Here is a 15,486-nt window from a genome sequence, read left to right as displayed (position 1 = left end):
CAGGAATAGTTAGTCGCCCGCTCAAGTGCAGTCTTCCATTGGGGGTTTTCCCTTTACTTCTTCCTTTTCAGCAAGAATAAGGTGCATAAAGACTATGCTGAGAGCTGCACACTGCAACAACTCCTCAACTAGAGCTGGAGTTCAGCTTTAATATCATCTCTCCGGCATACACTAAAACATTCATAATTAAAAAACAGGGCAGGCCAGTGTTCCCTCTTCTTCCTATGGCAGCATATCTGCTCTAGTATGACAGGTGGATGTTCTTCAAGGCATCAGAAATGCAGGTTAATAAACTGCAAAGTCAGATGGGAACATCTTCTCTATAGCAGCATATGAATTAAAAATAAAGGGTCAGAAATATGATTTAGGTTTTTAGCACACATACCTGCCCAGGTCATCAGAAAAGTTGATTCCTTCACTCATCTTCCCTCCAACAACAGAAAAGAGAAGGGCACCGGTTAAGGGCCCAGCAGACTGCATGGAGAACTGGCAGGATAATACGATAAATTAGTATAAGGTCATTATTTGAGGTTGAATAAGTGAAAGATGTTTCAAAGTTTTCTGTCAGCCATAAGTATTACATAAAACTAAAGTTTTATGTAGTACCTATGCAATATCGCTGCACTGGCGATCCTGAACTGTCCAGGAAGCTTTGTAATATGAAAACAAGAAATAAGCTGCAAATAAACCAGCGGCAGCTCTTTGCCTCACCTTGATGCAGCGTGAGTACTCGGACAACACTTGTTCCACCTGGTTGGCTTTCTTCGGCTCCTGAAATATCTGAATAGTGTATAAATACAAAAAGCAATTGAATCATTCTCTGCGTCTTCTAAACTCCACATCTTCTAGAAGAGAAAGCCCAGCCTACAGGATACTGTATTAAAGCTGAATTCCAGCAAGGAAGAGAAGATTATTATTATAAAGCCGTTTATCATGTGTCAAAAACACGATCCATTTGTTCCTTAAGGTTCACACATACTGGGCATTTAGACCATGTGTGTCAAATCCTGGTGTTTTCATGCTCCTGGCAGGCACAGGTGCAGTATCCAGCCCCGCTTCCTACAGCCTATCAAAGTTTATGCGGAATAACTGCATTCCAGGAATACACCCCTAAACACATCGGACCCTAAACGCATTGTACACAACCATATTTCAGCCTGTGACAGACTACAGGCAATGGGGCTGAACGCTTTACTTGTGCTCATTGGGCATACCAAAATACCAGGAGCAGGCTAAACTCCCAGCATGCATGGAGCTTCATTTCTCCTGGTTACACTGCTTCCTCTTTGTAGTTTACAGAAAGGAAGTGACATGTTTCCTTCTGTAGGTGGGTGTGATCTTCACAGCACCCTGTCACCACTAGCCAACATAAGAGCAGCCCTGAAAACATCTGCAGGCTATAAGTGAACTACCATGGCTTATTGGGAAATGTAGTCCCCATTTCCCCTTCGCAGAGCAGGTCAGATGTGATATGAGCCACCCACCTAGATCCTCCCACCCCCCCAGAACCTTGGCAAAGAAAAAGAAAAAAATGAAAAAAGGAGCCAATGTCGTTAAACAAAATAAAAACATGAATTTCCTAAAAAGGTATTTTTTGAAAATTTACAGGTGTTTTATCCGGGAATGGGGAAAGAAGCTCAAGTGGACAGGATCCTGCAATTCAGCTTTAAAATGAGGGACTTAGGCTACGTTCACACTAGCTTTGTCAGCAGGCGTTTTGAACGCTTCTCAAACGCCTATGAAAATTCTGCACATGGCAGCACACAGTGCTGTTCACACTGAAGCGTTAGCGTCGCGGCAAAACTGATGCCTCATGTCGAGTCAGGAGGAGTTGAAGCTTCCCATTCAAGTCTATGGTGCCGCTCCTCAAATGCCAGGCGGGCGTTTGCAGAGTGTTAATACCATTTAACTTCATTATAGGCATTTATGGTGCGGTTTTAACGCTTGGCAAACGCCTCAAAACCACGCATAGGGCATTTGGGGAGTGTTTGAGGAGTGTTAAAAATGCTTCCCAAACGCCTGTCTACCGGCTGTCAAACACTATAGGGGCATTTGGCAAGAGTTAGAAATAGTCAAGTGTGAATGAGCCCTTAGAAATTCAAAAACAAAACAACTCAGCTAACGGGCTCAGCAACTGCAAAACTGAGTTGTCTGTCCAGCTTGGGAATTCCTCCGCAGCATTACATAGTGAACATAGGTTGTCATTTTCATCATGGGAGGTCTTATTAGTTCAGTTTTACTTTGCAGTTAAATTGCTGAGGAGAAAGAGTAGCCAAATCTGTCAGTGCTTACACACTAGTAAGCCCTTCTACCATCCCTATGTGACAGTGCTGGGCCAATCACAAGGCACCTCTGCTCAAAATCACATAAGAAAGAGAGAGCGAGTCACATGCTCCCCCATACTCAGACGTTCCAGGTGTTGTACTTCATTGCCTAAAGCTGAACAATGTGACAGGGGATTTCTGAAAGGTGAGTGTGTGCTGCTAGGAAAGTGGAGAGCTAAGTGGCCCTTTCACCTTTTTTGCCTGCATGGGAAAAGGAAACGGTCACTTCAAACAATTTTTACATGTGTATTCCCATTATTGAATGTGGTTAGAAATGTATCTAAGCAAACAGCAAAAACACTTCAATAAAAGAGTACATAGATAGAAGAACTGCCCCAGGTTTTGTTACCCCACAGACCTTTTTCTTGGCTGCCAGCCGTTTCAGCTGTCCCGTCTTCTCCCATTGATCCAGGATAAACTTCTGGTAGTCGTAGGAAGGAAAGAAACACACAAGCCCTCCCGGGACTACATTACACAAGTTCACTAGGATTCTTCCAGTCTCATCCATCTGAAGGGATAAAAATGTACTGTCTCCAAGTGACAAGAGATGACAAAACCCCTGCTGGTTTCCAGAAGGGGGGGACTGCATTATACATGAATGAAAGGGGTGAAAGGCCAGTAGGACTTTCAATCAGAGATATTTGAAAATCTGTCTGTTGAACATGGCAAGCCTGATTCTTTAGTTTTCATATCTGGAGTAAAAAATGAAAATGGACTAGGACCCATTCTGGTTAGTGATGTAGACTCTTTTTTCAGACAGCATTAAACTCTGTATGACCAGAAGTACATTTTGCCTTTGTGATAAAAATGATTCAGATTTTTTTTTTATATTCGTTTTTTTCCCTTAATGAACTTCTTAGATCAGAGATGGTTTAGCTGCCAAAGGAATTTCTGTTCATCCCGTGCTGACATTCTAAAAAGAATTCCAGGTATGGATATTTTATACATACAGTAGCTACATTGGCCCAGCTAGAAGTAGACACCATTACTCCAGTGATCTCTTACTTGCTCCCAGGTCCCATGCTGAGTGGTTGGACTCTTGTCTTCTGAACACAGGAGATCGGCCAATTGGCATGTGCAGCATTCGTTATCTGAATGAATGCAAATCATTCTCTGATTGGATGAGGTGAAAAGCTTGACAACACCATTCTGCCTCTCCACCTCATCCAATCAGCAAAGTATTCTCTGAATGGTGACCTTGCTAAGTGGCTAAACTCCTGTTCACAGTGCAGCAGGTCAGCCACTCTGTATGGGACCCAAAAGCAGGTGGAGGTCACTGGAGTAGTGGTTTCTACTATACTGATTTCCAACTTCCAGGGGCATTGGCCAGATATGGTATACACACAGTTCCAATGGTCCAAGCTGAACTAAAGTAACTATGTATAAAATAACCATACCTGGAATTCCTCTTTATAAAGACCTGACAGTACAATCATCCTGGTGACTTGGATATTTTTACCTACTGCACCTAACACGGGTATAGGCTATGGTGAGGAGCCGACTTGAATAATAAAAGGGAAGTAAAGGAGCAGCAACAGACTGCTCAGCTTAACTCCCTGCTCTAAGGCCCCGTTCACACCTGGGCGTTTGCGATCTCGATCCAAAATTGCACAGCAATGCTATGAAACTGCAGCATGCGTGTTCAGGTGCCATTCATTTTCAATTCCTAAACCTTTGTGCGATGCAGTTTGCCACGAATGCAGCGTGATTTATCGCATGTCAATTGCGACAGAACCGCATTAAGCACCATTGAAAATGAATGGCACCCGAACACACAAAGCAGTGCGATTTGCGATCACGGGCAGAATCGCAGCAAGGACCCCAAATGCCCAGGTGTGAACAGGGCCAAATGCTGCTGTACAGGAGGATACATTTACAAAAATACATTACGTTTTTTTTTAAATAAATAAATATATAATTGTATTCATGGAATTGTTTTATACCAGCCTGGAGTTCAGCTTTGAAGTCCAACTGAACCTTTGGTTTAAATCAGTTAAATACATTCCAGGTGCATCAAAACAAAGGGTGTGCAAAGTCTTATAGTTTATTTACTTTTGAAAGCAGCCGCAGCATAAGTAGAAAAGCTTACACCCTGCCAACATGCCAGAGAAGGACCCTTGTTCTCTCTGTGGAAACAAGGACCTCTCTGCAGAGGTCCAAAGCTTTCCCTGCTGATATAGAGCAAGAGCCCTCTAATAAGCAAAGCTCAAGCTCCCTAATTACTGGAGAGCTCTAGCTCAGTCTCAGATTGGGTGTGTCAGATCTAGAGATGGGAAGGCCTTGAAAAAAAAACACATTTTTCCCCAAGACATTTTTTGTTTGTTTTTTTTTCTGGAAAAATTGGGGGAAAAAGGAGGTGGAATTAGTTAAGCAAATCCTGGAACACAATTCAAGTAACACTGTACTTCCCAATTAAGTTCTCAAACAAGACAAATATGCATTTCTGCCACTAGGGGGCACTACAGGGGATATGTTCCAGTTCAGTTTGCTTGTAGGCTCCATCTTGTAGCTCCTACAGGTGGATGATTGTTGGGATACCCTCCACTCAGGCCTTAACTGACAGGTAAGAGGGTACGTTTGTCTGACAAATTAGTTTATATTTATAAACTTTAAATGATTCCTATTAATGTTCTCCACCATCACAGCATAATGTTTACCTATAGTCTGGTCAGTAAATTGTTTTTTTCTTTTCCTCCTCTCAGTAAAATGGTGAGACCAACATCTAGAGTTTGGAAATATTTCCACAGTGCAATTTCTGCTAAGAGCAAAGCTGCTATTTGCAAATATTGTGAGAAGAAATATTCTTTTCCAAATGCTACATGGATGTCAAAACACATCCTGGCACGTCAGAGGCACCCTAAAGACAAACACATACTATACTTTATGGAATTAAATGGTGAGGACCATAATGAAAGTGCAAGTAGCTTTTCACTTCAGAGTTCTCATTCCCAGAAACACTCTCTCTGCTGCTTCTGGATCATCATAAATTTTAAAAAGCAAGTTTAGTCTATTTGCTGAATAAGCTGTACTTTTATTAATACTTGTATATGCACTGCATTTCATGTTCCCAGGGTAACAAAATGACTTTCAATTTGTAAAATTACTCCACACACACAAAAAAAAAAAAAAAAAAAAAGGGAAAACATTTTTTTTCCTTCCCATGACTTCAAAATTTCCAGAAATTTTACATCTCTAAAGAGAGACCACGACTCTCCCACAAACAGCAATAAAAAGCAATGTTAAGAGCTCATGCACTGTATAGCAGTCTGTCTTCCTCTCTGACCTTTAACTGCAATTGTCCAGCTCATTTGTATGCTGGTGTGGAAAGACCCACTTGATCAGGAGGTATTCATTAAAGCACAATGCCTGTGCTAGTTTTATTATCATTTGTTGCTGGCTAATACATAGTAAATATGTAAACTTTTTTTTTATTATTCATTAAAGGCAGTTTTTCTGATTTCTTGAGTGGAAAAGCTATGAGCTGTGCTTACCATTTCAGGTAAATCTCTCTTCTGATAGGTAAATTCCAACTGCTGATTGGTGGGTCCACTGCAAAGCACTATGGGTAAAATGTTCTCCGGTGGGATGACATGTCCTGTTGAAATAAAATGAGATGGCACAGAGAAGAGGTCACAACCATGGCTTATCTGAGGTCATCAGGTGGTTTTCAATGTGTAATGGTCATCAGCTGACTGGAGATAGAAACACTCTTTCTTTAATACTTTGAGTCACTAACTCAGAACACACATGCAGCCAGTGAGAACAGAGCCAGAACTGCTAATTTTCATACTTGTGTATGGTCAATGACAAATAGTATTGATACCATTGGTCTAGGACAGAAGTCAGGCAATCTATATTTTTTAGAAAGAGAGGCTGGCAACAGCAACCTGCATGTACCTCTGTACCAGTTACTATTCACTATTCTAGCAAACAATGCCTGACAAATCTAAGGTGTTTCAGAAGTGGAACCCAGTACGAAGTTCATCTTTCAATTTTTGATAGAGAGGGGTGTGATTTTACCCCTTTTCTAGTCTGAAAGCCCAGTGCAGAGGTCTCTCCCTACTGGCAGACAAAGCCTGGGATTTCAGCTTATGTGTCACAGGATGAAATGCAGTCTCAGCATATTTCCATGAAGAATTCAATAAAGCATGGAGGACTATTTGAAGTACAGAAGCAACGCTGTTCCAGTTTAGTCTCCGCTGTCAGTTTTTCTATTATTAGAATCCCATTGGGTTTAACTAGTAACAGGACAAATCTTGTTATTGTGATTAAATATGCCCCCCCCCTTCCCCATCCATAATCAAGCTATGATTTGTGTTTTGTACTTCGTATTTTATACTAGCAAAGGCCTCTTGTAATTTATGTGCCAACTGAGGTATAGTTTCACAGTGAATTACTGTACAGATCTGGAAGAAACACAAAGGGCACCACGATTCCAATAAGAATACGTATGCCTCTTGTATGTAAACAATATTGACTTATCCCATATTTCAGCTTTAAAATAAAAAAATCAATTCTGTAATCCTGGTCGAGCTGTAACTCTCGTAATGACTGAAAGGAAGCAGGGCACAGAAATACTATATCAATTATATTCCAGGGGATTTGTAATAGCATTCAGTACAGAATTAACATATTTAGATGTTCCAAAGGGCCTTCTTCATTAGGACTTAAAAATGTAGCAAAACAGTACAACCTAGCTTAACGTGGTTCTTAGCCAAACCAAAACTGGGGAATGGTAAGACAAATACAATTGATCTGCAATGAAATTGTATTCTTGGCACTCTCTTCCATATTTCCTCAGTTAGTTACTAGAGATACAGTACATCTCCTTTTCTTCAGAAAGCAGCCTGTTGAAATATTGGCATAAGACCATACCAATCTGCAAAAGATGAAGCCCTTCTTATTACCCTCTTAGTTTGTCATAACTTTTATCTAATGTCTACACGTGTGCAAAACATCTGATAGAAGGTTCATATATAATAAGGAAAGACCCGGACTCACCGCAGGAGAACTCCACTATTCGGTCTGGACTGAGTCCCGCTGATATCAACAGCTGCTGCTTAAAATCCGACACCTACAAGACAGATGCAGGGACAGATCTACATGTGACAGCTATGTGTGTATGGAAGTTGCACTCAATAACAATTAGAAGGTTGTCACTGGCTAACTGCTGTACTGTCACAAAAGACAGGAGGAGGTCTGGCTGCAGTACACAAACACACAAAGACAGCAGAGTACAGGCGCACGCCATATCTGTCACCAGTCAGCCAACATCTGGAGCATCTGTCATTGTATCTTCAGCAGGATGGTGATACATGTTTGCTTTAATATATCATCACCTTTTCGGTTTGTGTACTGTGAGAAGTGTAAAAGTTCTTACATTAGAACACCCATTTAACATGGAAACTGTTGAAAAAAAAAAATAAACTTTGGTTTTAAATTAACGTGGAAAAAAATATATTCAATTTAAGTTTTTTACAGATATAGATATTAAAGATAATCTTTATGTGTATTTATAGCCATTTATTTACATTTGGATACAGTAGAGAAGGGTAAAATCTCATCAGTTTCTTTTTTAATCTGTCAGGTTGGGGTTCCCAACCATGGCACCACCTGCCTGGAATTTGCATGTTCTCCCTGTGTGGGTTTTTTCAGGGTACTCTGGTTTCCTCCCACACTCCAAAGACATGCTGGTAGGTTAATTGGCTCCTGTCTAAATTGGCCCTAGTATGTGTATGTATGAATGTAAGTTACAGACCTTAGATTGTACACCCCTTGAGGGTTAGGGACTGATGTGAATGTACAATATATATGTAAAAGCGCTTCGTAAAATTGACGGCGCTATATAAGTACCTGAAATAAATAAATAAAAGATCTCTGAAAAATGAGAGAAATCCTCCCTAAAGCCAGCCATAGATGGATCGAAATTCAGCTGGTTCACCAGGGATCAGCTGAATTTCGATCCATCTATGAGCAGGATGGTTGTACAGAAGTTGATCTCTCAATCAGCTTCTGTACAACCAGCCTGTTGGAAAATTGTTTCTCGATCAGTGCCACCGGCTATAGCTGGCAGTACTGATGAGTGCATGGCATGCTGACGGTGGGGAATACAATACAATGGCTCCACAGGAGGGATTCCCCCATCCACTGTGAATGTGTGGATGGGTGAATTGATTCATTATCTTTCATTCATTCACCCCGTTGGTTTAACAAAAGAAAATAAATCATGTATAGCCTGCCTTAGAAAACCATCACTGAAGCAGGTGTCCCCAATAAAATGTCTGGTGGCAAAGCAAAATGTTAGGCTTATCTCCCTTGCAGGGGCAGAGACCACAATAAAAACTCAGCAGAGGTTATAACCAGTTGTCACTATCCAAAACATAACAAAAAAACCAAACTATTGGCCTTATATACTCTTCTCTGTATATGTCTTCAAGATGCACTGGCCCGGTTTAGGTGTGTCTGATGCTGAGCAACTGCTGAGGTAAATATCCAAATCTGGGGTTCCCACATGACAATACCAGCAGCTATAGATGTAAGAATCTATAGTTTCTTGGTCTTGATCCAGCAGAGCTGGAGAGATGTCCTACCTCATAAGGACACCCTGCTAGACAGTGTTTGCTCAATATCTGCAGTGGTACAGCCACTAGACGGCCCTGTACCTTTGAGTTTGCCTAGTGTTCAACCAACTAGAGGCAGGGACTACACCCAGAGGTCACAGACTGAAAGCTGAGCAAAAAGGTATTAACATGTACGTGGGGTGTGCTTTCTCTCCCCTTGTTGCGGCAATGCTGAGCTAAGTGCCCAGGGGAAGGAAAGAGAACAGTGCAGCTTTTAAACCAAGAGAAGTGTTTATTCATGTGATGCTGGGAGTATGTGTCTAATGTATGGAGTGTCCCAACAACCAGTCAGGGCAGTAGAACGATAATATGAGTAACTTCTGACAAGTTTTCCCTCTTGATGATGAGGACAGAGCTCCAGCACACACCCTGTGATTGACAGCCGCAGCTCTATTTCTGTGTGTTGTGTGGATGGGGTATATGTCCCTTTCCTCCAATCAGCTCTCAGAGCTTTCCTCACTGAGCTCTGCAGTGTGTAACTTCAGCTCTCTGCCCCCTTTTTTCTGACAGCTGAGACAAGCTTTATAAATTCTGGCCTTTTTAGAGAAGACTACAGATAAACAGGCAAAACTTGTGTAAGAGGGTTTGTTTTATCTCTGTGCATCACCTGAGGCTAGTAACCTCACTGGGTATATGTAAGGGTTTACACAACCACTTGAAGATAACAGGACTGTGTCCATTCTTCCATTTGTGTCCTGAGCAATGAGGACACCGCTGTTTTTTTTTTTTTTCACAGAAAGGATTAAGCTTTTCTGTATTTACATTGGCGTTATTTTGTGTGGTCAGTTTACATGCCAGTTGTGCTTAGCGGGGTTCTTGGAGTGTTTAGCAGCAAGCACTACAGATCGTCCATCCAGACTGTACTCCAGCTGTTCAGAAATTCTTATCTGGCCTATTGAGAGTTATAAAATGTATCATAATTTAGGGATTATGCGGCCCTCCTCTCCCTGGAGACACCCCCACCTTCCTGATCCTATCAGTGTGTAATCCCCTGGAAGCAGACTGACATTTTAGGTAATTTGAATGTGGCATTTGCAGCCTTTTCAGTGAATGTATGGCTGATTGACTGTGACTAAACCAGAACCCGCCACAATCAGGCTCATCAGGTGCTGTGTGATGTGGATAGGAAATGAATTCCTCCCTTCTGTACACTGGGATTTTTTAGTATTCAGAAAATGGGGCAAGTTCAGCTAAGCACAAAGGTGAAAAACATATGTAGAACTGTTTTCTCTGCTGTAAATTTACAATGTAAAGCGCATACACCGTTGCATTAAAGAGAACCAGTCAGGCATGGGCACTTGTATCAATCTGAATCTACACTCAATCATAAGACGTGGTGGCTGATTTTTCTTTTTTTAGCCTTTTCCTCCCTCTTTTTTTCACTTGCTGATCTGGCAAGCAACACACTTCTTGTATTAGAGTGCCCCACTCTGGATGAAGGAGCACAGGAGGAACATTTGGACAGCGGCATTGTGAGTGTGAGGGTAGAGGAATGTTAAATGTACACTAAACAAATTGAAGCTGAACTCCAGCTAATGCTTTTTAAGCAGTTACATCATTTTTTTTTTCCTTTTGGGATATAGATTTTACATAAATAAAAGCTGATCATTATAAGCACCCCTGTCAATGGTACTATGCTTGCTGCAACAGTCTAAATGATACATCTGCAGGATAATTTGTTCTGTTGAAAAACAGACTTACTGGCTGGATCACCAGATGCAAATAAAAGAAAGAAAGCCTAAGAAGAAAACTAGTGCAGCTATCACATCTAAGGGTTGGTAAGCTACAATACAATTAATGTTTGCTTTTGGGTTCAATACTGTTTTAAGTTATTACAGTAGGGTGACCTTACCTCTAAGAGACAGGTCCGTGTTCTGCTAATCACCTGTATTCCCTCTTTGGTTGAACATATATGTTAGCTCATGACCAGGCTCTAAGGCCCCAAAGAGGATGACCTGTCTTCTGTCGGAGCTCAAATCGGACACTCGATGGACTGCTGGAGTTGTAAAATTGTCCATTATTTGCATGTAATCCTGCCAGTGCCATTGTTATATAACTGTTTTAGGAGTATCAGTTATAGCAGTAAGCTCAAGCAGGAATAAGTCTTACAACCTTACACAGAGTTTTACTAGGAATAACTATAGTTATTTAAGAGTGGAGGTTCAGATTGTTACAGATGTTGATGGGTGATTGGTTCTCCTTGAGAAAGTTCTGCAAACCCTATACCAGGTTAATGCCTGCCCTTTAGATTTCCCTATGATTATTCCCACACTGGTTATCCCTCTGGAGCTCCATCCTTAACAAAAACTATACCAAGTATCTCCAACTTCTTTCCATTAACTGACAGAACAGCCTCTCAAACTGCAAATCTGATATCGACCTCCAGAGCAGCAAGTCCAAAAGAGGGTCTGACATTTTGCCGACCATTTACACTTTATACATAACCTACTACACTCTGTCCTCTCTGTCCTGGATGGCTCTATATGGAGTAAGAAGCATGATGGCATCATATTATGGAAAATGCAAAGAAGGAAAGAGAACACCCTAAGGTTGGTATGCAGATCAAACTTTGTAGGTGGGCAGTAACACAGGATCTATGAAAAGAGATCTCCCCAGTGGAGTTTCCAAGAGGTATAAGCAGATGACACTCCTCCACCATATCTCATCTTTCTTGTTTTTAGTCCTTATTCAAAATAAATATGTAGTCTACTTTGCAGTCTCTTAAGTAAAAATGACGTTCCTCATCCCACAGAGGAGCACTACCATGACAGTAACTTGTAAGTGAAAGGCAGAGATGATGCAGAGACAAGGTGCTTCTCTCACCGGCTGCATGGTGCCTCCAGCGATGATGACAGAACGACACTCCTTTAGGACCTCAGCAAAATGAACAGCAGGGTTTAGCATGAGAAATTTCAGGCTGCTCTGTGCCACAGTACCTGCAGAGACAGACAAATGTTACTGTTATTCAGTCATTGTAATTACATACCAGCTATCAGTCAAGGAGGATCCTTTTTCAAAAACCCACCAGAAGAACAAAGTTTTCCACTGACACAGCGAAATGAAGCCAATAACTTTTTTTTTTTATAGACTCCGGAAGGGTTACAACTTATGTCAACACTTCACTGCTGGTCCCTATACGAGTTCCTCTTACTTATTTGATGGGTATCGGGCAGAACAAGAAGTGAAGACATTCTTCTCTCTCTATTTGTTGGGTATCAGACAGAACGAAAATGAGGAAATTCTCCCCTTTTACTGTCTATTTGATGGGTATTAGGCAGAACAGAAAGTGAGAAAAAATTCCCCCATTCACGTGTTTATGTGATGAATATGAGAAAGAATAAGACTGGGGAATCGCTTTCCTTCTTCCTTTATATTCTGTTTGTATCATCTGGATAAGTGCCCAGGGTGCAGACGACAAGCTGAAGAGCAATGCCACAAACTGGTAATGAAGGGGCCTGTATAAAATGCAGGAATCCCTGATGTGCTGGAAAAATGAGGACAGGTAGGTAAGCATCTTTGATGTCCACACAAGTCAGAAAGTCTCATTGGAAAAGGGGGCCAATAATAGATTTACTAGATCCAATGAGGAATTTCTAGACCCCGAATGAAGACATTCAGAGCTTTGAGACCCAGAATGGGGTGAATGACCCCTTTGGGCTTGGCAACAGTTAACAGGATTATAGTAGAACCCATGAATCTGTTTCGGCCATATAAAATGGAGTAATAACGCCTCAATCCAGAAGGCGCAAAAGCTCGATGAAGATCTGCTAATCTGAGTGAAAGCACAGGAAGGTCGGAAGTTAGAAACTGAGGAGGGGGAAGGGCGTATAACCCCAGTTTGCAGCCCTGGGATACCACCTCCTCCACCCAAGTGTCAAAATTGCAAGCTATACAAACATCTGGAAAGGGTAACAAACATTTCCCCACTCTGGAATGTGAGGGTTCATTTCATGCAGAGGAAGGTTTGTCCGGGGACTCCCCGTGTCTAGAATCTCGACTGGTCGCAACAGTGTGGTGATAAGACATGGTAAGAGGTATGACTTCAAATACAAAAAAAAAATCTGGACAGCTAGTAGCCAGCGAGGGTCAGATAGATGGAGGTGATCAAGTCGGGCAGCAGGAACGAATCCAAGCAGAAGCAAATGCTACGAAATTCCTCCATGCTGTATGGGGGAAAGAACACAGATTGTGCACCCTTGACACTCTGCCCAGTGGATAATATCAGCACTCATTGCCACAGAATTAACCCATTCTGCAGCAAAATGTACAGTAACAGGGAATAAAGGCACTGAGGATCCAAGCAAATGGGGGAACCTCCCATGTTCCACTGGACAAGCCAACTCACTAAGAAACGCAAGGTGGATGGAGGAATCCCTTCCTTGCTGGGACACTGTATTCTGAAAGCAGCTTCTGTTGCTGCCAGAATACACTGATCAGCATGCGCAGCAGACAAAAATTTTCCAACATGTCTGTTCGACAGAAGTCGATCTAACAATCGACTTCTGTCAAACAAGAGAGGGCCACACACTGCTCAAAGTTTGGCCAGTCCCTGCTCTGAACCTGTCTGAATGGATTCTGGAAGGCACCACACACAGAACCCAGTGCCTGAAGGTCACTTCTGGGCATCCCTTGCAACAACCAGTCCAGTTGGGTTCTGGTACAGCACTCTAAAATCAAGTAGAGGAAAGGCCAAGCTGCATATAGAGACCAGCTCAGCAATGATGTAGTAGCAATTTTGACAGAGAGAGGAAAAAGGTAGCTAGCAAAAAGCTTTCGCAGATTTAGACAGTACTCCAAATGCCAAGCTGAGGATGACTGGACCGGAGAGCAGCAATCACAGGCAAAGATACAGAAGCTATGTAGAGAAGAGTCTTGATTGAAGAAATAAAAAAAAAAAAAAATCAAAGAATAGAGTAAAACACATATAAAAACTAGGTTACTCTTTCATACAGCAGAGCTGAAAAGTCACCTGTCTACTTATGAAACTAGCAAAACATTGACACATGCTAGTAGTAGGAAGGGCTATCCTTGGCTGGCCTACAGTTCTTTTGCCTGCCAGTGCCAATTCTCCTGTATGCGAAGTATAACTCTGAAGTTCAGAAGGAAAGAAAAAAAAAAAAAGACTAAGATTTTAATTTTACAAAAGTCCCTGGTGAGAGACGCTTTTGGGTGCCTTTCCCTGTGTAATTGACACTGTTCTGTTTATATAGTCCAGTCAGCTTTATTGTGAATAAAAATAAAAGTGAGCGCTCTTAAGTCAGCAGCCAATGCACTCAAGGTAATCACAGCAAACCTTAAAAAAATCCAAAATATATAAAAATGTGGCGCTAAATAATAACAGTAAATTAAGAATTGTCCTCAAAGCAAAAGCATAAATATAAAGTCCATAAGATCAAAGATGATCCACTTAATAAAGTAGAATAACAAGACAAGCTTGAGACAGGAACATAAGTTAAAAATGCGCACTCACCGGACGCGCATAGATTTTTCGCATGTAATCAATATCCACCAGGGTCACATAGGCAGGCGGAGTGCGTGAGCTTCCATCTAAGGGTATGTGATCTTGTCTTGATGGTATGTAGTTATACTGCTAGGTCCAGAGGTCCCCTTAAGGTTGGACGGGTGCGCAGCCTGGTTACAGGACTCCCACCCTCTGGTGGTAGTGGATAATGAATGGGGTATCCTGAAAATTAATTGGCTCCACAGGGAGCCATAAAACAGGTGCCCATGGTGTAGTATTTAAAGATACTTAATGCTCAGAATTATAGAATAGATAAAAACAGGGTAGTAAAACACTCAGTATCAATGAGAATAATGAGGAGTAATACAAACCCCTTAGTTAAGATGGCCGCTGGGCCTCCTCGTGGCTCCAGGCGGCAGTGACTTCACGCACTGTTGGCTCCTCCTATCAGCTTTATTGTCAATGCTTCAGTTCACTGACAATTGCTATTCTCTTAAGAACTACAATTACTTTAATTTCTTCTACAATTCCTTTTAAAAGCAACAACAGTCATCTCCTTGTTATAGTTTACATATTTTGGAAGGTTGTAGTCTGTCAAACTTAAATAAGGCACACGGAGCACCATAATATCTGAATGAACAAGTTGTAGTTTCAGATACACCACTAGGGAGCACTGCAAAGAAATTGTGATAGGAGAGCTACTGTTATAGATAGAAATGGTAAACAGCAGGTATTCTTTGGGGGGAGGAGGAGATTTTTTTATGAAACACCCATTTAAAAGGCAATGTAATGGCAGGATGTACCTTGCAGCTGTATTATGACTCTCCCATCTTGGTTAGCATTAGTTAGTGCAGACAGCAAGCCTTCAATTTGCATGAGTGGAGACGCGATACGAGGATGTCCATTCTCACCGCCCTCATCTGGGATTTCTGCAGTTGGCATAAATACACAAAAAAGGATATAAACAAGAAATAAATCCTGCCACATTTACATTTAACTATTAGATCATCTACTAGTAACTGGTGCATGGTAGATTGTAACTCAGAAACCTGTAAAGGACAAATGCAAAGACCAACAAAGA

General features: G+C 41.5%; 1 protein-coding gene across 3 annotated transcripts in view; it reads right to left on the bottom strand.

Moving 5' to 3' along the window:
- Positions 1 to 15,486, bottom strand: part of DDX11 (DEAD/H-box helicase 11) — a 131,457-nt gene that overhangs the window by 10,424 nt on the left and 105,547 nt on the right. For 2 of the 3 annotated variants that reach the window (XM_089671751.1, XM_089671750.1), the window contains exons 17-23: positions 15,209 to 15,334; positions 11,768 to 11,880; positions 7,326 to 7,398; positions 5,816 to 5,919; positions 2,683 to 2,832; positions 712 to 780; positions 386 to 486 (exon numbers count right to left, since the gene is read on the bottom strand). In XM_089671751.1, coding sequence (XP_089527877.1) covers positions 386 to 486; positions 712 to 780; positions 2,683 to 2,832; positions 5,816 to 5,919; positions 7,326 to 7,398; positions 11,768 to 11,880; positions 15,209 to 15,334 — 736 coding nt within the window. The remainder of the gene's footprint in view (positions 1 to 385; positions 487 to 711; positions 781 to 2,682; positions 2,833 to 5,815; positions 5,920 to 7,325; positions 7,399 to 11,767; positions 11,881 to 15,208; positions 15,335 to 15,486) is intronic. The other variant, XR_016311937.1, reaches the window with a different exon arrangement.

The sequence above is a fragment of the Staurois parvus genome, unplaced genomic scaffold (assembly GCF_062004578.1).
Source record: "Staurois parvus isolate SC_StPar_1 unplaced genomic scaffold, SC_StPar_1.0 ptg000114l, whole genome shotgun sequence".
NCBI classification, from domain to species: domain Eukaryota; kingdom Metazoa; phylum Chordata; class Amphibia; order Anura; family Ranidae; genus Staurois; species Staurois parvus.
The sequence above is the reverse complement of the archived record's forward strand: the minus strand, read 5'-3'. Positions and strand labels throughout refer to the sequence as shown.